Source organism: Anabrus simplex, chromosome 3, assembly GCF_040414725.1.
Source record: "Anabrus simplex isolate iqAnaSimp1 chromosome 3, ASM4041472v1, whole genome shotgun sequence".
Classification (NCBI taxonomy): domain Eukaryota; kingdom Metazoa; phylum Arthropoda; class Insecta; order Orthoptera; family Tettigoniidae; genus Anabrus; species Anabrus simplex.
This window is the reverse complement of record NC_090267.1, coordinates 206,807,184-206,830,652: the sequence shown is the minus strand read 5'-3', so window position 1 is coordinate 206,830,652 and position 23,469 is coordinate 206,807,184. Positions and strand designations below refer to the sequence as shown.

At 38.6% G+C, this 23,469-nt stretch overlaps 1 protein-coding gene across 6 annotated transcripts in view; it reads right to left on the bottom strand.

Annotated features, from left to right (window-relative positions):
- LOC136866151 (protein tramtrack, beta isoform) overlaps nucleotides 1-23,469 on the bottom strand; it is a 625,536-nt gene that overhangs the window by 155,176 nt on the left and 446,891 nt on the right. The window contains exon 5 of one of the 6 annotated variants that reach the window (XM_067142865.2): nucleotides 18,402-19,459. The exons of the other annotated variants lie outside the window; for them this stretch is intronic. Within the exon in view, the coding sequence (XP_066998966.1) occupies nucleotides 19,197-19,459 (263 nt within the window). The 3' untranslated portion in view covers nucleotides 18,402-19,196. Of the gene's footprint in view, nucleotides 1-18,401; nucleotides 19,460-23,469 lie in introns of those variants that run through there. 6 annotated transcript variants of the gene reach the window in all.

Below are 23,469 nucleotides of genomic sequence, written 5' to 3'. Positions count from 1 at the left end.
CACAGGACACGTGTATAGCTAAGAATGCCAGGCCGCCATCAACGGAGGCATTTCCAGCAGACAGACGACTTTATGAGGGGTATGGTGAATTGGCTGAGAAGGGCAGGTTGGTCGCTTCGTCAAATCGCAGCCGATACCCATAGGGATGTGTCCACGGTGCAGCGCCTGTGGCGAAGATGGTTGGCGCCGGGACATGTGGCACGTGCGAGGGGTCCAGGCGCAGCCCGAGTGACGTCAGCACGCGAGGATCGGCGCATCCGCCGCCAAGCGGTGGCAGCCCCGCACGCCACGTCAACCGCCATTCTTCAGCATGTGCAAGACACCCTGGCTGTTCCAATATCGACCAGAACAATTTCCCGTCGATTGGTTGAAGGAGGCCTGCACGCCCGGCGTCCGCTCAGAAGACTACCATTGACTCCACAGCATAGACGTGCACGCCTGGCATGGTGCCGGGCTAGAGCGACTTGGATGAGGGAATGGCGGAACGTCGTGTTCTCCGATGAGTCACGCTTCTGTTCTGTCAGTGATAGTCACCGCAGACGAGTGTGGCGTCGGCGTGGAGAAAGGTCAAATCCGGCAGTAACTGTGGAGCGCCCTACCACTAGACAACACGGCATCATGGTTTGGGGCGCTATTGCGTATGATTCCACGTCACCTCTAGTGCGTATTCAAGGCACGTTAAATGCCCACCGCTATGTGCATGTGACATTATTTTCGATTATTTTATATCTAACTCCCTTCCTAACCACTCACCACAAAAGGGGCCTTAATTTGGACTTTAAAAGTACAGAGTGCCACTATCCATCTCAGCGACCCTGAAAACTATGGATTCAACGCTATTGCAAGTGATAAAAATCATTGTTATCCGTATTGAAGATACTGAATGTAGGATGCTGAAAGGTTTGTGTTATCACCTATTCAATACATATAAATTTTATAAATTAGGAAATTATTATTGATTCCACTTGAGACATGTTTCGCCCTTCATTGAGGTCATCATCAGTCAAATGTCTCAAGTGGAATCAATAATAATTTCCTAATTTATAAAATTTATATGTATTGAATAGGTGATAACACAAACCTTTCAGCATCCTACATTCAACGCTATTTTCGATAATTTTATATACCTCCCCCCTTCCCTGATGGTTCCTGGGGTGTCTTATCCCCACGTGGTTTGTCTCCTGATACTAAAAATCCGGAGTGTCGCTATTCACTTTGGCGACCCCGAAAACTATGTATTCGACACAATTTTCGGTTACATGTATATACCACTTCCCCCTCGCCCCCACGCCAAAGGGTCTGAACTTGGACTTAAAAAAATTGTACTGTCACTATTCATCTCAGCAACCCCAAAAAGTATGTATTCGACACTACTTTGATGATTTTTATATCTCAAGCCCCCCGCCCCCCACCCCTAATGGTTCCTGGAGTGTCTTATTCCCACGTGGTTTGTCTCCCGATATTAAAATTCCGGAGTGTTACTATTCACCTCGGCGACCCCGAAAACTGTACACTTGACACTAAATACTATTATTTTTATATCTCACCCCCCACTGTTCCACGCCCCAAAGGGGGATGAACTTGGACTTAAAGAAATCCCGGGGTGTCACTATTCATCTAAGCGACCCCGAAAGTATGCATTCGACACTACTTTTGATGATTTTTATATCTCACCCCTTCGCCCCCCGCCCCTATGGGTTCCTGGGATGCCCTACCCCCACGTGGTTTCTCTCCTGATAGTAAAAATCCGGAGTGTCAGTATTCATCTCAGCGACCCCGAAGAGTACTCGACATTCTTTTCGATTATTTTTATACATCACTCACCCCTTGTCCCCCACCCTAAAGGGGGCTGAACTTGGAATTTAAAAATTCCCGGGATGTCACTATTCACCTAAGCGACCACGAAAAGTATGGACTTGACACTATTTTTGATTATGTGTATATATCACTAACCCCTTGCCCCCACCCCAAAGGGGGCTTAACTTGGACTTTTAAAAAATTCGGGGTGTAACTATTCATCTCAGCGACCCCGAAAAGTATGGATTCGACACTATTTTGGTTTATTTTTATATATAACCCCCCCCCCCGCCCCTAAGGGTTCCTGGGGTGTCTTACCCCCACGTGGTTTGTCTCCTGATACCAAAAATCCGAAGTGTCGCTATTCACTTTGGCGACCCCGAAAACTATGTATTTGACACTATTTTCGATTATTTGTATATATCACTCCCCTCTCGCCCCCACCCGAAAAGGGGGCTGAACTTGGACTTTTAAAAAATCGGAGTGTCACTATTCATCTCAGCGACCCCAAAAAGTATGGATTCGACACTATTTTCATTTATTTTTATTTATGACCCCCCTCGCCCCCCGCCCCTGAGGGTTCCTGGCGTGCCTTACCTCCACGTGGTTTGTCTCCTGATACCAAAAATCCGGAGTGTCGCTATTCACTTTGGCGACCCCGAAAACTATGTATTCAACATTATTTTCGATTATTTATATATATCATTCCCCTCCCCTCACCCCCACCCCAAAGGGGCTGAACTTGGACTTAAAAAAAAAATTGGAGTGTCGTTATTCATCTCAGCGACCCCGAAAAGTATGGATTCGACACTATTTTCATTTATTTTTATATATGACCCCTCTCGCCCCCCCCGCCCCCAGGGGTGTTTGGGATGTCTTACCCCCACGCGGTTTGTCTCCTGATACCAAATCATAAGTGTATCAAATTTGGTTGAAATCGCTCCAATGGTTTGGGAGGAGATGTGGTACAAACCCACCCACCCACATACATACAATGACTTTTATATATACAGTATATAGATTGCACTTTGATATTACATAAAAGTCCACACCCTAATTATCACCATCAGGTCCAAATATTTACCTTTCAATTTAGTGCCTATACCAGTGCTTTCCAACCTGTGCTCTGCAGAGCCTTGTGCATTTCCCAGGGGCTCTGCAGCCATACCAGGAAATTAAAATAAGCAAGAATTGAATAAAATTAAAAGGTAAGAAACAAAAAGTAGAATCAAAATAAGGAAACTAGAAATTACACTCTGAATGGAAATTTGCCAAGTTGAATTTCATGCCTCCTCTAGCAGACAATGCTTGGTCGTTCTGCTGCCACTAGCTACAAAATGATTGAAATGTGAGACATCATGACAAGGCTGAGTGGGGCACTGGTCTGCTGTGTTTTAACAGCCCTTCCTGAAACTGAATGTTCAAGTGATTTCATGGAACTGCACATTTCAGAAGTTCCTTATTCATTCTCAACCCATTGAGAATTGCTGGAATCTGCTGAGGCTTCTTAAAACTTAGCCCCACAAAATTGTGGCTGGCTAGTAAATTTGGAATCATTTCAGAGTGAATTTTCATAGCAATAACTCCGTGATTTCTTCAGCAAGTTTTCAGTGTATTTGATCTCTTTGTGAGGTTTAGTTGCGTAGTTCATTAATCCTTTGCCGCTTCCTATTTAAGGGTGCCTGCCCGGCCAGAATTACTGTGTTTTCCGACAGAGGCATTTAAATCCCAATTGACACAGCAGCACAAAAGCAACCCTTTAAAGGAATAACATAGGAGGCAAAAGAATAAAGATATAAATGTAATTTCTTTTGCATTTCATTTCTAAATGATTAGTGCATATATTTGTACTCACCCTAATTTTTAATCTAATAAATATTGCCCAAGCTTACTAAACCGTTTCAGTGCCATTGACTGACTTACTAATGGGCACATGCGAAAATCTCCTAGGAAGTAATCGCCAATATAAATGAAAACACCTACATATGCCCTTATTTTGTCGATGACTGTCTTGCCAGGTAGTATCACCAGTGTCAGTTTTTCTTTGCAAGCATTTGGCATGAATATTTGTTTGCTTTGCTACAAACTCATAACATTTCCATCCCATAAATAAATATATATTTTTTTAAAAATTCTGAACTACTGGAAGGTAAATTGTGGTTTAGACTAGCATTCCCCCCCCAACATTCCTTCTTTTAAATCTTTTGGCACTACTTCACAATAAGAATAGATGACATAGTGTGAAATTGAACATGAATAATCTCTAACTGGAATATGTTGTTTATAAAGTAAGTCTGCTTGTGAAATACACACAGGATAGACCATCAATAAGGTGGTGAGAGCTTGCTTAGTCATGGGTATCCAGTGTGATTTCAGAAGACCTTTCAATATTTCTGGCGATACACTTCTATTCATTAGCTGAAGAAGGTCTCACAGACTGAAAAATGTTTTAATATAATGTATTGATATCTTACTAGTATTGAATGGTGGAAATATAAAACATTCCAATTAAAGGAATTTTCCATGTTTTTCAGGAGATAAAGAAACAAGTTTTACACACTCTACAACTTTTTATTTTTGCAATAAAATTATCATAATGTTACATTAACAAAAATACAAGACAGTTAGAAGATAGGCAATGCTATAAGCAGGAACTTATCATTTGTATTAGAAGGTTTATTTAAAAAAATATGAACATTGGCTTATTGACTTTTTTACTTTGGATTATGGTATTTATTAATTTTTAGTACGTTATATTCAAAATTGCAATCAAGTAATAGTGCTCAATTTAATTGAGGTAAGCATCTCAAGTCTTTATTCACTCATATTCACCATAGTCCTATTCTGAGTTTGGTGTTGCACGTGGGATTGGTCTATAAAACCAGCGGTGTTCCTGAAGAATGATCTGTAAAAAATGTTTGATGTCCTTAAGCCTTTTTATCTTTAATAGGGATAAGTCCATCATATTTCGGCTTACAGGATAACCTTTGGTGCAGCTTTGCCCTCTCCTCCCTTTTATAAATAGATCTCTTTTTCAGGTCCCAGATCGAAACAATACTTGCCGAGATTCCTGGTACAGATGACTTCAACAGTGGAGGATAAAATTCTTTGTAATTCATAACTATCCTTTCATTAGATAAGCTCTGTGGAGAGCCTATCAAACTCTGTTGAACAAAATGAATTTCCACTGGAATTTCTTGCATACTTTCACTAATGAAACAGATTGAAGAAGAATGTAAATTTTCTCATATCTTTTCTTTCCCTTTCAATGGGCCCAAAGTCTGAATCGATACGCATCACTGAAAAGACCATGACTAGGGTATGTCACAGTAACACTCTGAAATATTTTTGATACACAAAGCTGATCTAGGGAGGTGAACAGGTACTTGTTGTGACTGAAGCAGTTGTCACAAAATACAATAAGATGTTCAACATTTGAGGATTTGTTATGGTCAATGAAGTCATCAAGGCAAAGATATTACTTTGTCTGGACCTTTACATGCAAAATGTTTAGCATACATGTACATTGCAGCCTTGTTTGAAAACAAGTCATGAATACCAAAATTATGTAGCCAAAACTGCCTTCTGTAATATTCGTCAGTTATATTGATAACAGGAAGAGGCAAGTTGTTCTGATAATCAAAGCAAATTACCATGTGAGTGTCTGGATTACAGATGCGTGAAGCTTTCAGAGCAGTAAAGAACCATTCTGTCTGTGGCAAATGTAGTTGTTTACCCATAGTTAATTTTTGAGCCAAGTCTAAATCTTTGGCTTGCTTATCAGCCTGTATATCCAAATGAAATTTTCTACACACATTGTATATGTTTTTCCTAGGAAGGCTAAAAGAATAGTTGAATTTGAATTGAAAATTATCCTGAAAAGTACATATGAGATTCCAGTCTCGGAATTCTCTTGCAGATATTTTGCATGTAACTTTGAAATTGACAGTTCTGGGTTTAGATAATGCCTCATTGTCGTGTCTAATCTTGAATAACGGCTCTCCCTACAGGGCAAATTTAGTGAAAAGTCACTGACTTCTTATCATGTTTCCCCTGATGATCTTCTGTATCCTTCTCAGTATTCAAAATCTTCCTTTCCAGCCTAGATCTTTTAATAATGGAATTGATATGAAAGCTTTGAGAAAAAAAAAAGGCTTCAATTTTGACATTATGTTTAAAATTCCACCTGGACTACGGATCTTTATTTGTAGGTCAATGATGCTCAGGTTCAAGCACTGTAACATACCCTTTTATGTATAAGTTTTCCTCTGTACTAGCTTCAATTTTGAAAAATGTTCAAATATTGTTTTCTGGCAAGATAGGCTAATTTTCGATGCACAGTTACACCAACAAGGTGCGATAGGAAATCTTATGCATTTGTGGTGCTTTTCTGGTTCTTTATATTCCTCTTCCATTTCACACTGCCATGTTTCCGTTTCCTAGCCTGCATTGGTGGTTCACTCTCAGACCTAACTAGAGCATCAGTTGCATCAAAAAACAGTTTTAGAATCCATTTTACTTACTGTTTTTGAACGGTCAGCTTCCAAGGCTGTTAAATCATCGGATCTAACAGAAATCATCACTTCACTTGTGTTGCTTCTCTGCTACTCCCACATCTTTATGTATTTTACCTCCAAGGTTTTCAGTTATAGATGAAAAGTTCTCCACGCTAGAATGCTCAGGCAACCCTGTGCTGGCACTGTCCTCTCCTTCACTGCAGCTCTCGTCTTCTAGAACACCCCCTTTATCCAGTGCTGAGAGTAACTTTTATTTAATGAATAATATCCATTACTTTATTATGTATACTGAAATGTATCTTGAATATGGCTTCATACAATTTAAATGAGTATGCATAACAGATTGTTATTAAAAATAATTTTCTTGAAAAGAAGCCTTAAGAACACATTGGAACAATTATAATAAAATATGTATATGCTGGTAATTAATATATGTTGCTATTTCAACTAAATGACTTTCTCACCTATGTCAGTATCATTCAGAGCACTCATTTTGGCTGCAAACACACTTCTACTGCATTATACTATATTTTGGCTTGTTGTTCCCAAACAACAATAACAAGTGAAAAGGAGGGAAGAGGCTAAGCAACTGTATTATTGGACTTTTTATTACTAGATCCACAGGACTTAACTACCTTTTTCATTGGTAATGTGACTTAGGGTCCGCCCCTGTGGTGTAGTGGTTAGTTGATTAGCTGCCATCCCCGGACGCCCGGGTTCGATTCCCGGCTCTGCCACGAAATCTGAAAAGCGGTATGAGGCTGGAACGGGGTCCACTCAGCCTCGGGAGGGCAATTGAGTAGAGGTGAGTTCGATTCCTGCCTCAGCCATCCTGGAAGTGGTTTTCCGTGGTTTCCTACTTCTCCTCCAGGCAAATGCCAGGATGATACCTAACTTAAGGCCACGGCTGCTTCCTTCCCTCTTCCTTGTCCATCCCTTCCAGTCTTCCCATCCCCCACCAAGGCCTCTGTTCAGCATAGCAGGTGAGGCCGCCTGGGCAAGGCATTAGTCATCCTCCCCAGTTGTATCCCCTGACCCAATGTCTCACTCTCCAGGACACTGCCCTTGAGGCGGTAGAGGTGGGATACCTCGCTGAGTCCGAGGGAAAAGCTAACCCTGGAGGGTAAACAGAATAATAATAATAATAATAATAATAATAATAATAATAATAATAATAATAATAATAATAATAATGTGACTTAGGAAGGAAAGATTGACAAAGACACATGGCTTTGGAATGATGATGTTAAAGATGCAGTGCAGAAGAAGAAACAGCTGTTCCATGAGTTTCTTACAGATAAAACACCATCTCGTTGAAATGCCTATAAAGCAGTCCATAGTGAAGCGAAGAAAGTCACTGCTGTAACAAAAGCAAACTGATATGCAAACCTATATGCAAAACTTGACACGCGTGACGGCGAGCGGCACATTTACTGGCTACTTAAATCGAGTCACTGCAAAACGGAAGACATCCAACGTTTTTACGGCATCAATGACAATACAGGTGACCTGCTGGTCGATTGGAAGAAAGCGCAAGAACGCTGGTGGAGCTATTTTGAGAAACTTTCAACCGAAGAATTTTCTCACCCACCAATCCTAAACACCTCTGCTATTAGGCCCAGTGAAGGTAATTGACATCAATGAACTCAGGCTGTTCTGAAGGAGATGAAACCAGGGAAAGCCACTGGCCCCAATGATCTTTCGGCAGAGTTCTGGTGCTCTCAACAGTGGGATACGGCAAAATGGCTAACACAGTTTTTCAATCAGATCATCAAAGAAGGTCAAATAACATCAGATTGGTGACGGAGCATTACCATACAGATGCTCTACATAGAACCAAGGAGTTATCTTCAAGCTGATGCAGGAGCGTGCGATGATTTCCGCTTCATTGTAGGAGTCCATCCAGGCTCTGCCTTATCACCACTGCTGTTCATTCTTGTGATGGACACTGTTACATCAGACCTGCAAAAGCCAATACCATGGACACTTCTCTATGCTGATGATGTCATATTGGGTGCTGAAAACAAGCTTGATCTCGAGCGCCAAACAGAAGAGTGGAACAACCAAATAGCGCAATACGGCCTGCGCCTAAAAAAAAAAAAAAAAGACAAAAAACAAAACAAAAACAAACAAACAGAACACATGACATTCGATCCCTGAGACGTTGGAACCATTCACGCTGACGGTGAAGACCTATACTATGCGTAGAAAAATTTAAATATCTTGGCTCCACAATCTCTGACGATGGCCGACTTACTGACGAGGTCAACACAAGGATATATGTAGCCTGGCTGAAGTGGCAAATGACAACGTAATGTCAGTAGGGAAGAAACCTAAGTGGACTGAAAGGCAGGCGGATCATTTCAAGTATTTAGGATATGTAATCTCTCAAGATGGCAATATACTACGCAAAATTGAATCAAGGTGGCAGCAAAGCTAATAAAGTGAGCTTGCAGTTGTATTCAACTGTATTTTGTGCAGCAATGCCAACCTGTCGGTGCAAAAATCTGCTATCATCATATAATTCTGCTGTTACCAAAACTATTCTGTTACTTCCTATTCGTACATGTGATAAATAACAATTTACATTAAATATAACGAACTCAGTTACTTTTTATGCATATTTGCTATCCATTAAATGCCATAAGGAGTAGAATAATCATATGTACCTATATGCACTGAATAATCATATGTACCTACATGCACTGAATAGTGCAACATACATTACATGGCAGATTTGCACAACTGTGACTGAGAGAGCTTTCCACCTTTCAATACTTTTTATTATAGCCCTTCATATATTTAGAACGAACACACTACATGTTTACATTAAATCAGGATATGTTTTGTCTCGATTGGAGACAACTTCACCTGAAATAAGTATCTAAAACCGACAACAGATAAACTTAAAACATACAAAGAATGCTTTAAAAATTTAAAGCATTTTTTTGTCACTGGTTTTCCTGTTTCCTTAATGTCTATGTTATCTTCTTCTTCTAATTGGACACTGTTATTATGAAATGTTTCATCCTACATTTAATATTTAAAACCTTCTTATGTATAGACAGTTTGTATATTTAAAATTGTTATTCTAAAAGGGACTCTTTTGGTTGGCAGGGCAAATTCCTCTCTACAGCAGTTGAAGTTTGATATTGATGTTATCTTATCTGCCCATATGATGTTATTTTTGTTAAGGAGGACTAAAAAGAAGAAAAACGTTTTATTCACTGTGAAGAAACCTTGCTCTTGTAGTATGGAAATGTTAAAAATACATTTAATGACCTCTCCACTGGCACCTTTAGATTTTGTTGTACCTATACCTGGTGGCCGACTGCTCGCGTTGAGCAGCTGACTGATTGAAAACATAGGAAGGGGAGCGGAGTAAGTGATAGGGGTAATAGTATGGTAGGTGGAGCTTATACTTTGTAGGGAGTTCATATCTCTTTTGGTGTCTTTTTTAGTTATATTTTACCATGGATCTACTTTCAGGGTTACTTCTATTATTATTATTATTATTATTATTATTATTATTATTATTATTATTATTATTATTATATAATTCACAATTTTATAATTGGGTTTATGACCTTCTTCAGTACAATGTACATGGAAGAAGTACTATTTAGTACATATGCACATATGCTTCAAACATATTGGTATATACTTACATTGTTGACAAATAAATTTGACAGATATTTATGAGATATTTACTATACATAAATGGTCAAAATTATTAGTGGTCAACTTTCATTAGTCTTCTGTATATGGTGGATGGTTCAGGCCAATAAACTTCCTTACTATATGGCAAGTGGCCAGGATTGCTGCTTTTCATAATTCTCTGTAAGCGAGAGGGTGGAGATGAAGGGCTTCAATGCTCCTGTGTAGTGTCTTTGGTATAATACCATTATATCCAATCACTACTGGAATTATGATAACATTGTTGAGTTTCCACATGGTTTTTATCTCTGTGGCCAGATATGTGTATTTGGAAATCTTCTCTGTATGTATTGATTGGAGGTTGTGAGTATTAGGGCATGCTATGTCAATTACGAAGCAGATTTTCTTGTTTTTATCTACAAAAGTTATATCTGGTCTATTGCAGGTAACAGTTTTATCAGTAATTATACTTCTATCCCAGTAAATTTTATAATTTTCACTTTCCAATACTGATTGGGGTTTGTACTTCCATTATTATTATTATTATTATTATTATTATTATTATTATTATTATTTGTGTATAGACCCTGTTGGAATGTCGAAACTAGTTCCAAGTGTAAATATATGTTGTAAATAAACTGTAACATTTATTGTATTGAAAAGGTGGACCCTTTTAAGTTTCCTATCTTCCATTCTCAGTTCAATACGGACAAAAATGAAATTCTTAGATAAAAAAAAAAAAAAAAAAAAAAGGATCTAAACAGGTCTGTGGGGACATCAGTATTCAGTACGTCTTATACATTTCCACGCTCTTTTGTCTGATTACTGCGGTCTTTGATTAAAATTCAAAAGTGTCTTGGAAAAATATGGTAACCACAGACAACTTATACACTTTAGGATGTTATGAGATAATATTTTTAAGATGAGAAATGAATTACTGTACATCAATTTTGAAAACATGATAGCAAACTCCAGTAATGTTTCAGAAGTGACTGAAAACTTTTTATGAACGTTAGGATCCTGTACGAGAGTATGTTGTCTTAGAACAACAAATATCTGGTAAATATAAAAAATATAAAGATAAACAGAAAGGGAAATGGTACACTTCTCGTCTTGAAACTGTTAGGAATCTAATGATAATTTATTACATTAAAGCAAAAAAGGGGGAATCTTCAGATGATAAAGAAAATTATCTTTATTAAAAAAGTGTTATCGTAAAGAAATTAAAGCAGTGAAAAAGCAAGCTAATGATTATTTTATTAACAACTCAAAAAATAAATGTAAGGCAGCTTGGTCAGTTAATGACGAAATTGGTAGGACAGAGGATAAAGTGTCAGTGATGTATTACTGAATGAATATTTTGTAAATAGTGTCACTTATATGAACCACAGTAATGCCTCTCATGATAATGAAACAATGTACAGTAGCATGTTAAAAAATAATGGAATTCCTGAAACCTACAGAACTCCATTTAGGTGGCAAGAGATAAAGCCTGAAAAAGTCCTTAAAATAGTATCAGAATTAAATTCCTCTAAAATTGCAAAGATTATTATGGCTTAAGTAACTATATCCTAAAAAAAATTACTGACATAATATTAGTTCCTTTAACTCAGCTGATCAACTGGATACTAACTGAAGGAATTTTTCCAGATAGTTTAAATTTACAGTCACAATACCTGTCTTTAAGAATGGTGACAGATTGGATGCAGGCAACTATCGACCCATTTCAATTGTTCCATTTATATCTAAAATAATAGAACATTTTATAAAGGCGCAGTTATCAGCATATTTTGAAAAGTACAATTTATTAAATACCGCATAGTTTGGTTTCAGAACTGGTAAATCCACCATTAAAGCTGTAGAAACGGTTGTGAATGAGGTAATACAGGGTTTTGAATCTCACCACATAACATGTGCTACATTGTTAGACCTCAGTAAAGCTTTCGATTCCATACCACATGATATACCAATAAGAAAGTTCAACTGTTACGGGGTTATCTCAACAACAGATGTCAAATTGTACAAGTTGAAAACCAAAAATCTGTAGCACTCTTACTTTTAGTCTTCAATTCAGGGAATGAACTAACTCTCGGACAAATGTAAGCAAATTCTATGTTATTTGCAGGAATTCAATTTGGCTTTGTAAATAGGATTTTGAGAGATTACCAAATGTAGTGTATACAAATTGCTTTCATTTATCCATCGCATTATAATGTTTAAAATCTGTCAACATAAGTTGCCAAATAGCACTGGCATAAGCAAAATATTTATTTTCTTCCTTTCAGGGCTGAGGATAATTTCACCTTAGTGGATGACACTATAAATTCTTTTGAGGACACTTATAGTCCAGGAACAATAAAATAAGAAGGTATAGTTCCTCCACATGAAGCAGTTAATGTTGACACTGATCAAGATACCCATTTATTTGACGATGATGTAGTAGAAGATGCCTCACATCTGCCTGGAAGAATTCTAAGAGCCAAAGCTATTGTTAAATTTGATGATTCCAAAAATGATGATAATGATGATGAGGGAGTGGGGTGGAGTTGGAGCAGAGGCAAGACCATAGACATCGACATCAAAACTTTCCAGAAGATCAGTGAAAAAGGTTAAATCATCATCAAGTTCTTTTCGTAAACAAGAAAAATGGACTACAACTTGTCTAAAGGTGAGAATCCCCATAAACCTTCAAAAATGGATTTTCTGAAAAATAGTCTGACATCACCATTACAAGCATTCCAATGTTCCTTGACAAAGGAACAAATCGATCTCGTAATAACACAGACCAGCTATATGCAGGATAGAAAGGACACCATAAATTAAATGTAACTTTTGATGAACTGTCCACTGTGATCTGTATCATGCTGCTGCCTGGATACCATCAACTGCCTAACAAGAGGATGTATAGGCAGAAAGATCCAAACTATAATGTGAAGATGGTAAGCGATGCTATTCGAAGACACATGTTTGAAGAAATTCTCAAATACCAACATATGAATAAAAACACTCATATCAAATGTAACTTAAAAGCTCTTCAGTCTGTTGAACACACAAGTATAAACATTATACTACAACACACCTGAAAACAAAAACAAAAAAAAACCTCACATTATTAACCCATTAGTGCCTGAATTAATTTTTTTTTTGAGATTTGCTTACTTATTGTTTTGCCGCATGTTTGAGACCAAAATAAACTAATAAAACAAGTTTCAGAATTTTGAAATCGTTAGGTCATAAGATATTTGACGTTGCCATATGGCAACGCTAGGCGCTTGCCCTACCTATTTTTAAACAACGAGTTTTGAAAGTCGAATTTACGTTGCAAAGGGTTTTTTGTTTGTTTCCGTGCAATAACAATGTTGAAATATCTTAGCATTATTTATTGTAATAATATGGAATATCAGTTTTTATTCACATCACGGCAAAAAAAAAAGGATTATTGAACAAAGGAGAAAATATTTGTTTTCAGTATATAGACACATATGTACAGTTCGTTGCCTGTCAAAATAAAACACTCACTGGAACAATAGAATAAAATCAAAAATAAGAAAATGAAGAATCAAAGAACTTCAGATACAGTTACAAACTATTAGTCTATACTTTCGGAGGTATATAAAAGCCCACCCTCAATACTTGCGCGTTAGCCACAGAGACAGAGAATGACAATCTTTCACTGTCTTCATATCATCCTGCGTGTCCCAATAAGAACGCTTGGAGGGCAACCTATTATATCCAGAAATGAAAAGTATGGCGATAAAGCAACGAATTTCATCAGTAGTTATTTGTGGGTCCGTACAATTTAAAAACACTCCATACATTTTAGTCTCTCGAACTAAATGTTCGATCAGCTGGTTATCTGTAAACAATTCAAAAATGTCAAAAACAGTCATGGATTTTCACTTGCTATAACTAGGCTCCAGAAATGTCAACAGTCACCCAATATTGAAATCAGCCCCATCGGTCTATCTTGGTTTTTTTATTTGATTTATTATTTCCTCTATCAGTTATCCGCTCTTTTGCAGCGTCGGTTATTGAAACAGATCTTGCATCAGTAGACAGAAAAGGCACTTCGTCCTCTGGTAACACACCTTCACCATCGTAACTAATCCCGATTCTTTCATTATTTACAAGCTTCATTTCAGCACTGACACATAAATGTCGAGAGAGAGATTATCAATAAGCCCACTATCATGTTCATCACCAGGAGCCCTCATCTACATAGGGCAGTTCCACAAAAATATCACCATCGAGATCCTCAGTCAGTAGCATATCCAGTGCTTCTAAAAGGGAAAATCCCTTCCTGCACTGAAGATGTATGCATCAGTATAAAGTATTATGGTCTGACAGCTGTAGCAATTTTATTGAGTATAAACGCCTAAGAAGCACTACTACGGCATTGTGCGCCCGTACCGTTTCAAATACTTACAACATATATAATGAAGTGTGCACAACCCTACTGTAAACATAATCCAATGAAAGAACTTCACTTATAGATTTTATATCCTTCGTACGTGAAGCCGGCAGCCATTTCGCACGAATCTTAAAATAACCAAGAGTCCACCAGTCTTTGTGTCACAACAATAGATTTTAAAATGAAATAAAAGTGATTACTAGATTCTACAAACTCTTCTCTAACTGTCGGATGACACCACAATCTTCCAGATTATTTCTTGTTGCCTACACCATTAAAAGAAAAAGGTGCGAAAATCATTGCCATATGGCAACGCTAGGCGCTAATGGGTCAAGGGATAAAAATACAACTATTCTTTATTTAATAGTTTAACCCTTGTTTAGTAATGTGTTCTTTTTAATAGGTATGTTGTAGTATAATATTTATATTTAACTGGTGTGTTTGATAGACTGAAGAGCTTTAAGTTACGTTTAATACGTCAACACTGGAAAGTTGCCTTCCTTCTTAACAACACTCACATAAAGTCAGATTTTATAAAGTGCGATCCATATTTAACCATATCAATGAAACGTTTAAAGTAATGCCATATGGTAATGAGCCTTGTGTGGATGAAAGTATAGTTCCATAATTTTGGAAGGGATGGAGCCAAACAATTCGTCATGGGTAAACCTATATGTTATGGTTTCAAGCTGAGGGTTTTGGCAAATCCAAAAGGACATCATCCATGCTGAACCACACAGTGGAGCTCACACAAGGTAACCAAATAGTGGACTTGGTAAGGGTGGGGATATGGTTATAGGGCTGACTGAGTATTCAAATGTTCATCAAGGGTCAAAACTGTATTTTAACAATTTGCTTACTTCTGTCCAACTACTGGAAGAGAAAATAAGAGTGCCAGGCTGAGTGGCACAGACGGTTGCGGTGCTGGCCTTCTGACCCCAACTTGGCAGGTTTGATCCTGGCTCAGTCTGGTGATATTTGAAGGTGCTCAAATACACCAGCCTCGTTGTCGGTAGATTTACTGGCATGTATAAGAACTCTGCAGGACTAAATTCTGGCACCTCGGCGCCTCCATAAACCGTAGAAATGTAAGTTAGTGGGACATAAAGCCAATAACATTAAATTTAGAAAATAAAGTAAAGAGATGAACTTACCATCAAAACAACAATTCCAGAAATGTAAAAGAGGAAAGTTTTTGGCAATATGTAACACACAACTGACAGCAATAAGATGGAATGACAATGCCATCACAGTACTGTCAGACTGTGATGGAAGTGAACCAAACAAGAGTGCTCAGATATTCAGTAGGAAGGAAAGAGCTTGCTTGCTTGCTGTTTAAAAGGGCCTAACATCTAGGTCATCAGCCAAAAACTTAGAATTAAGAAATGGTGGTGGTGGTGCCATTTTGCCTGGGTTGTTGATGCTTGCTGTGTACATGGGAAGGCTGTATCGACAACTAGAGTATGAGGTACTGAGTCTTCTCTTCAGAAGACAAGTGGTATTGCAACTTATGGCTGAACATAATACTCCAAAATGAGACCTGGACCTACGTTGCCATCATTTCAGACTGCACGGAATGCTGTAAGGAAAGATCAAAACGATCATATTGTGGTGAAGAGGGAATCTTAAGTATCACAGATGTAAACTACGCCAAAATTATACAGTGTATTTATGCACCAAGTGTCAGGTGCCACTTCACCCAAATTGTTCCCTCAATTTCATCCAATTGTGACTACTAACGATAATTGAAATATGTCCAGTTTGGTTTTCATTGACTTCTGTAATCAATAATTTGATTTTGTTCACAACAAATATTATTATCGGTATATGATTTATACGATGCTAATAGTAATAGGTTCCTTTTTATTGATTTCAGAAGTTTTGTTAATAACTTTTATCGTAACATTATTAATAAATATATGAGGGCGAATCAAAAAAGTAAGTTACACTTACAAGTTATGGCCATTTATGAAACCACCTACACGTAGGCAACACGGCTATGACAATGTACAATGTAGGCTCACTTTTCCAGACAGTCCCCAAGAGACTGTAGACATTTCTTGGAAGGGTCAAGCAACTTTTCGATTCCGGATGCATAGAAATCAGCCCCAGCGCTATGCAACCACCTGGAGGCAGCTGCTTTCACCTTCTCATTGTTTCGGAATCGTCTTCCACCGAGATCCCTTTTCAGCTTACTGAACACATGATAATTGCATAGCGCTAAATCTGGACTGTATGAGGATGTTGCCATACCTCCCACTTGAATCGCTGCAGCAGTTTGGACGTTTGGCGGGCCGTGCGAGGTGTTGCATTATCGTGCAACAAAATCACACCAGCGCTCAATTTTCCCTGCCTCTTTCCTTTAACCGCTTTATGCAACCAGTTCAACGTTTCACAATATGAAGCCGAGTTGATTGTAGTGCCTTTCAACATAGATTTCACGTGTGCCACACCCTCCACGTCAAAGAACACTGTCACCATTACCTTTCCTGCTGAAGGTTGGGTCTTGGCCTTCTTTCGTGGTGGTGATGTGGTGTGCACCCATTCCATCGATGTTCTCTTTGTGTCGGGGGTGAAGTGATGGACCCACGTTTTATCTCCTATGATGATTCGCCAGAGAAACTTGTTGCCCTCTACAGAATACCATTGCAAAAATGCCAGTGACGATTGGAAATTTTGTCCCTTGTCAACATCAGTGAGCAGACGTGGGACCCATCTTTGACAGAGTTTACAAAATCCAAGGTGCTGCTGAACAATAGAGAACACACTGCCATACGAAATGTTCAGCATGCTGGCAATTTTCCGCAGTGTTATGCACCAATTCTCTCTAATGATCCCATCCACACGGTCAACATTTGCAACAGTACTGGACGTTGCGGATCTGCCTTCGCGATATTTATCAGTGAGATCTGTGCGCCCGGCATCAAATTGCTTACACCATTTTACAATACCTGGGCGAGAAATTGCTCACTTACCATATACAGCAGTGATTTAACGATGAATGTCCGTGCAATTGAGCCATTTAGCCCATAGAAATCTGATCGTTGCACGCATCCCCAATTTTGGAGTGAACATCCAGTTGACGCGTCATTGAGCCTAGTCCACTCTGCACACACAACACAATGGGATACCACACCAACCTTCCTGTAGGACGTGTCAGCAGTTACTGTAGCTTGCTCCGCATTGGCCACAGTCCAGTCATGACACACAGCATGCTAACATATGAATTATAACACAGTAGAGGTTTCCACCTATTCAATACTAATATAAATTTACAATATTTTAAATTACATGGAACTAGTTTCGACCCACCTAGGGGTCATCATCAGCCATATTAAAGCATAAACAGCTCTTGGTGAAATCCTAAAACATGATATTTTAACGGTAAGAATCTTACGGATTTATAATTTATAAAGTGAAGTGTGGTAGAGGAAATGAGCTCTCACGGCGAGCTAGTGTAACTTACTTTTTGATTTGCCCTTGTACAAAGCCATGGAGATTCATTTAACATTTTATTCAAGTGATACCTCTAAGATTTTTGAAACTTTTATCATGTGTTCTGTTGATAATCGGTTTTAAGTCAAAGTATAATTAATTATGTGTATTTGAATTATGTACCGGTACAAGATAATCATGGTGTGAGGCAGATGCACATTCAAATGTGCTATAGAGTTGGTTAAGGCCATGACCAAATTCTAAGGGATGATTTCAAGGTAAGCAGAGATTGGACAACCTCAATCAATCAATCAACAAGTCAGCACTGTAATCACACTGCTGTTATTATAAAATACATCACTATAAGGATTTAACAAACAAGGAATAATAATAATAATAATAATAATAATAATAATAATAATAATAATAATAATAATAATAATAATAATAATAATAATAATAATTAGAACAAGTACATATCTGCTGCTATACTTCACATGTAAAAACACAGTGTTGCTTTCTTTAAAAATATTATATTTCATCATCTAGTTCATTTGATACAGGAAATTTCTTTAACAGGAAAATATTTGAATACAGAAAAAAAGAAAAGTAATATTAAAGTAAGAAACATAATTAAAATTCAATAGCAAAACAGGATGGTATTATTTGTCAGTCTTTCAAGTAGATATTGACAATTTTATCAAATGTCTAAAACCTAAGGAATTACAATAACATACGGTACATAAAAAATATTGAATTTTATTATTAATACAATTACATAATGTAGAGTCAATCCTCTGTACAAAGAAGTTCAGTTGATCATAGTGTTATTTTATTTACTACCTAGAAGTAATCTAAAAGGTAGAAAGAAAAATATCTGCTCATGAAACACAATAAACTTGTGTATAACAATCGTCACTCTCAAACATGAAGACATTACAAAAATATCCGTACAACGAAAAAGTTTTCCATTCAACAATTGAACAATAAGGATGTAAAATATAATGTAAAAGGACCTGTACATAATAGAGTTCCTTCAGCATTTCAGAGTTTATCTGTTAAACCAATGCTCAAGTTAAATGAAAATTTAGAGTAGGAATAAAACTGACTTCTTCATAACTTGCACTTATTTATTAAAATGAACACCTGTTGAAAAAACTGCACAGAAACTAAACTGAAGAATAAAATTTTTGATGCATTCCTGTTCAGAAAATTTTTCAGAATTTCTTCTCTTCAAGTTTGTAAACCAATTTCCCACAACTAACTACTAGACACTGAACTTTGATGTAAGTGTATCTAAACATGTTTTACTCAATAAATATATTGAAGAGTCAGATGTATAAAGTTTCACAAAATATGCAGCTACTACAGGGTAAAACTCACACAGAGATCATAACAGCACTATGCTTCCATTTGATGTGTGCTTTCATGTTGTCTTTTCTCGTAAATATCTGCTGACAGAGAGGACACTTAAGATTCTGGGGTCTATGGCTGCGTGTATGATGCCAACGGTTGCTTACAGATTTGCCACACATACGGCAGGTGAACAGGGACGGATTATTTGGCACTCGATAGAACATGTACTCGTAACTTGGCTCCGATTCAGATTTTGATAACGCTGCTGTGAAAATTTCCGACTCAGCTGGAACAAACAAAGACCACAATAGCTATCTTGCATATTCAGTGGTCAAGGGACAGACAATATATAAAACTGAATTTAAAATAAGACAGAATTCCTGTTGCTTACTCAGCACATGTTGATAAGTAAAAAAGGAATAGTTCTTCCACTATATTGCAGTTTTCAAAGAATTAGTAACATTCGACAAGGAACATGAAGAGCTGAGAAGAAAATCTGAAGAACATCTAGTGATAAGTATTTATTCTGAAAAATACACACAATCCTTTATAATAAATACTGATGACTCAACAGTGTATAGGTAACAACTGATAATACAATTTACTTTCCAAGTAAAGATCCCCTCTTCCCTCCCTTTTACTTGTTTTCTTTCAAATTGAAAATCTCAATGCATGAAATGTTTCTGTAGGTTGGGCAATGCATATAAATCTGCTGATAGAGAGCAAACGTACAAATTTTAGAAGAAATATACAAAATACTAGGTCAAAAGGAAATGGAAAAGAGATTCAATAATCTGGGTGAAACTAGCACTAAACTGAAAATAATGTTAATTTACAAATTATAACACTGGAAAGTCCAGTGTGGTACATGACTACATGATACAAGTTCTTGTTCATCATCTCTACGTAAGTGGTAATTATGCCAGTGGAATTAGTGAACATAATCCAGCTCCTGATAGAAAATTACAACCAGTCATTGAAGAGACTTGAGGTGCCATGGTGGTGGTTCAGTCTGTTACACGCTCTTGTAACTTTGCCCAGACTTCCTTTTGTGGATCGAGGCTGACCAGAACTTCTTTTTTTTTTTTAAGCAGTACTTTGTTTTTGCTGTCATCCATGCTAGGACTTGCTTGCATGTATACATATTCACTCTTCAATTTGTCAATGTGCAAATCCTTCCTCTTGAAGACCTATAACATGGTGTTTTCTAACAGGCCCATGGAATATACACTGACTGACAGAGCAAATGCAACACCAAGAAGGAGTGGTCAGAACTTTATGCCAATTGCAGGGTAGACTGACGTCACTGAGGTATGCTCATGATGTGAAATGCGCCGCTGTACTGCGCACGTAGCGAACGATAAATGGGACACGGCGTTGACGAATGGCCCACTTCGTACCGTGATTTCTCAGCCGACAGTCATTGTAGAACGTGTTGTCGTGTGCCACAGGACACGTGTATAGCTAAGAATGCCAGGCCGCCGTCAACGGAGGCATTTCCAGCAGACAGACGACTTTACGAGGGGTATGGTGAATTGGCTGAGAAGGGCAGGTTGGTCGCTTCGTCAAATCGCAGCCGATACCCATAGGGATGTGTCCACGGTGCAGCGCCTGTGGCGAAGATGGTTGGCGCAGGGACATGTGGCACGTGCGAGAGGTCCAGGCACAGCCCGAGTGACGTCAGCACGCGAGGATCGGCGCATCCGCCGCCAAGCGGTGGCAGCCCTGCACGCCACGTCAACCGCCATTCTTCAGCATGTGCAAGATACCCTGGCTGTTCCAATATCGACCAGAACAATTTCCCGTCGATTGGTTGAAGGAGGCCTGCACTCCCGGCGTCCGCTCAGAAGACTACCATTGACTCCACAGCATAGACGTGCACGCCTGGCATGGTGCCGGGCTAGAGCGACTTGGATGAGGGAATGGCGGAACGTCGTGTTCTCCGATGAGTCACGCTTCTGTTCTGTCAGTGATAGTCACCGCAGACGAGTGTGGCGTCGGCGTGGAGAAAGGTCAAATCCGGCAGTAACTGTGGAGCGCGCTACCGCTAGACAACGCGGCATCATGGTTTGGGGCGCTATTGCGTATGATTCCACGTCACCTCTAGTGCGTATTCAAGGCACGTTAAATGCCCACCGCTACGTGCAGCATGTGCTGCGGCCGGTGGCACTCCCGTACCTTCAGGGGCTGCCCAATGCTCTGTTTCAGCAGGATAATGCCCGCCCACACACTGCTCGCATCTCCCAACAGGCTCTACGAGGTGTACAGATGCTTCCGTGGCCAGCGTACTCTCCGGATCTCTCACCAATCGAACACGTGTGGGATCTCATTGGACGCCGTTTGCAAACTCTGCCCCAGCCTCGTACGGACGACCAACTGTGGCAAATGGTTGACAGAGAATGGAGAACCATCCCTCAGGACACCATCCTCACTCTTATTGACTCTGTACCTCGACGTGTTTCTGCGTGCATCGCCGCTCGCGGTGGTCCTACATCCTACTGAGTCGATGCCGTGCGCATTGTGTAACCTGCATATCGGTTTGAAATAAATATCAATTATTCGTCCGTGCCTTCTCTGTTTTTTCCCCAACTTTCATCCCTTTCGAACCACTCCTTCTTGGTGTTGCATTTGCTCTGTCAGTCAGTGTACTTCATTGCCTTATGTGAAAACACATAGTAGTAGTTGTTGCTTGTGACCTGCTTGGATTCAAGTCCATTGGCTTTCTAGTACTCCAATATAGTTGAATGAGGTTCTTTGCTGCAAAATTTGTAACAGACTTTACATATTCTGAAGCCTAGATGCAAATTCTTTTTTACATACATAGCATAGCAATAATGTTAAGTTATTATGAAGGCAATTGAGATTTTTCTTGGTTTATCCATTTGTTCCCCATCTATGGTTACAATATTCTAGCTTTGTTTTCAATATATTTCTCACCTAATTGGTCATTCATTTCCTTTACAGCTTTTCAAAAAGGGATTTTGATGCCTTAACACTAGGTGGCATGCTATTTAAGGAAGTTTAGTGCTCTTCTTTGCTAGGTAGCCTGAAACTTGGTTTCCAGTAATTTCAACATGGAATCCGCTCTAGTTACCACAACCAAATAAACCTTTATCCTGGTAAAACAATGATACAGGAAACAACCAAACAAGTCTATGGTCCAACCTGATGCAGATGTAAACATTACCCATGGCATGGTAAAAATGACAATATGGTTAAGATGGAAGAGACCATAGAGGGCTAACAGAAGACAGACTTGGAATATATGTGCCTTATATGACATCAAGTGTCATGAGTAAAAGGAAGTGATAACCAAGGAAATGGAAGAAGGAACCAATTCTCCTCCAAATGTAAACAAGCAATTGTAAGATATAAAGAATACCATTATCGACACTGCTAATTAATATTGAGGAGAACAACAACCAGCCATACAAAAATGACCATGGAATACATTGAAAAATCAAAGAAAGAGATGCTAGAAGAAAAAAAAAGAAGAGAGAGAGAGGAAGCTTTAAAAACCTACATGCAATTGGAAAATGAAATAGACAATGAGTGTAAAGCTGCAAAACTGCGACTCTCTAAACAAATTAATGAAAACAGGCTGACAAAACCATACACAGGGTAAAAAGAGCATTATTCCACAAAAATAATTTGGCACAGATTCCAACATCAAAATTTTCCTTTCAAGAAAATATGCCCATTAATCCAGACTTAAGTCCACCAACCAGAGAAGAAATCAGGCAAATCATTCAATCACTTAAGAACAATAAAGCACCCGGTGAGGACTTAATAGTTGCCGAGTTTTGGAAGTATGCAGGTGATAAAGCAGTTGACAAGCTTACGAATATCATCCGGTAGATTTGGGAAATAGAGAAACTGCCAAGTGACTGGACATTGGTCCTGATTCATCCTCTGCACAAGAAAGGTGACAAAGTGGATGTAAACAACTAACGTGGCATATTACTCCTCTCGATAACATACAAGATTCTCGTGAAAGCACTTCAAACGAGAGCTGAAGCACAGCTAGATCAGCAACTGGGAGAATACCAAGGAGGGTTTAAGAAAGGGTGATGCTGTGTTGAGCAAATCATGAATTTAAAATCAATTCTATCGTACATGAAACTGAGAAGTAAGAAATTTGTAGTGACCTTCGTTGACTTCAAGAAGGCTTACGACTCACTGGATCGAAGTACCCTGATCCAGGTTCTAAAAGAATTGGGTTTAGATAATAAGACAAGAACAATCATTCAAAACATCCTGTTGGACACGACCTCCAAAGTGAAATTCAGGGGAGAG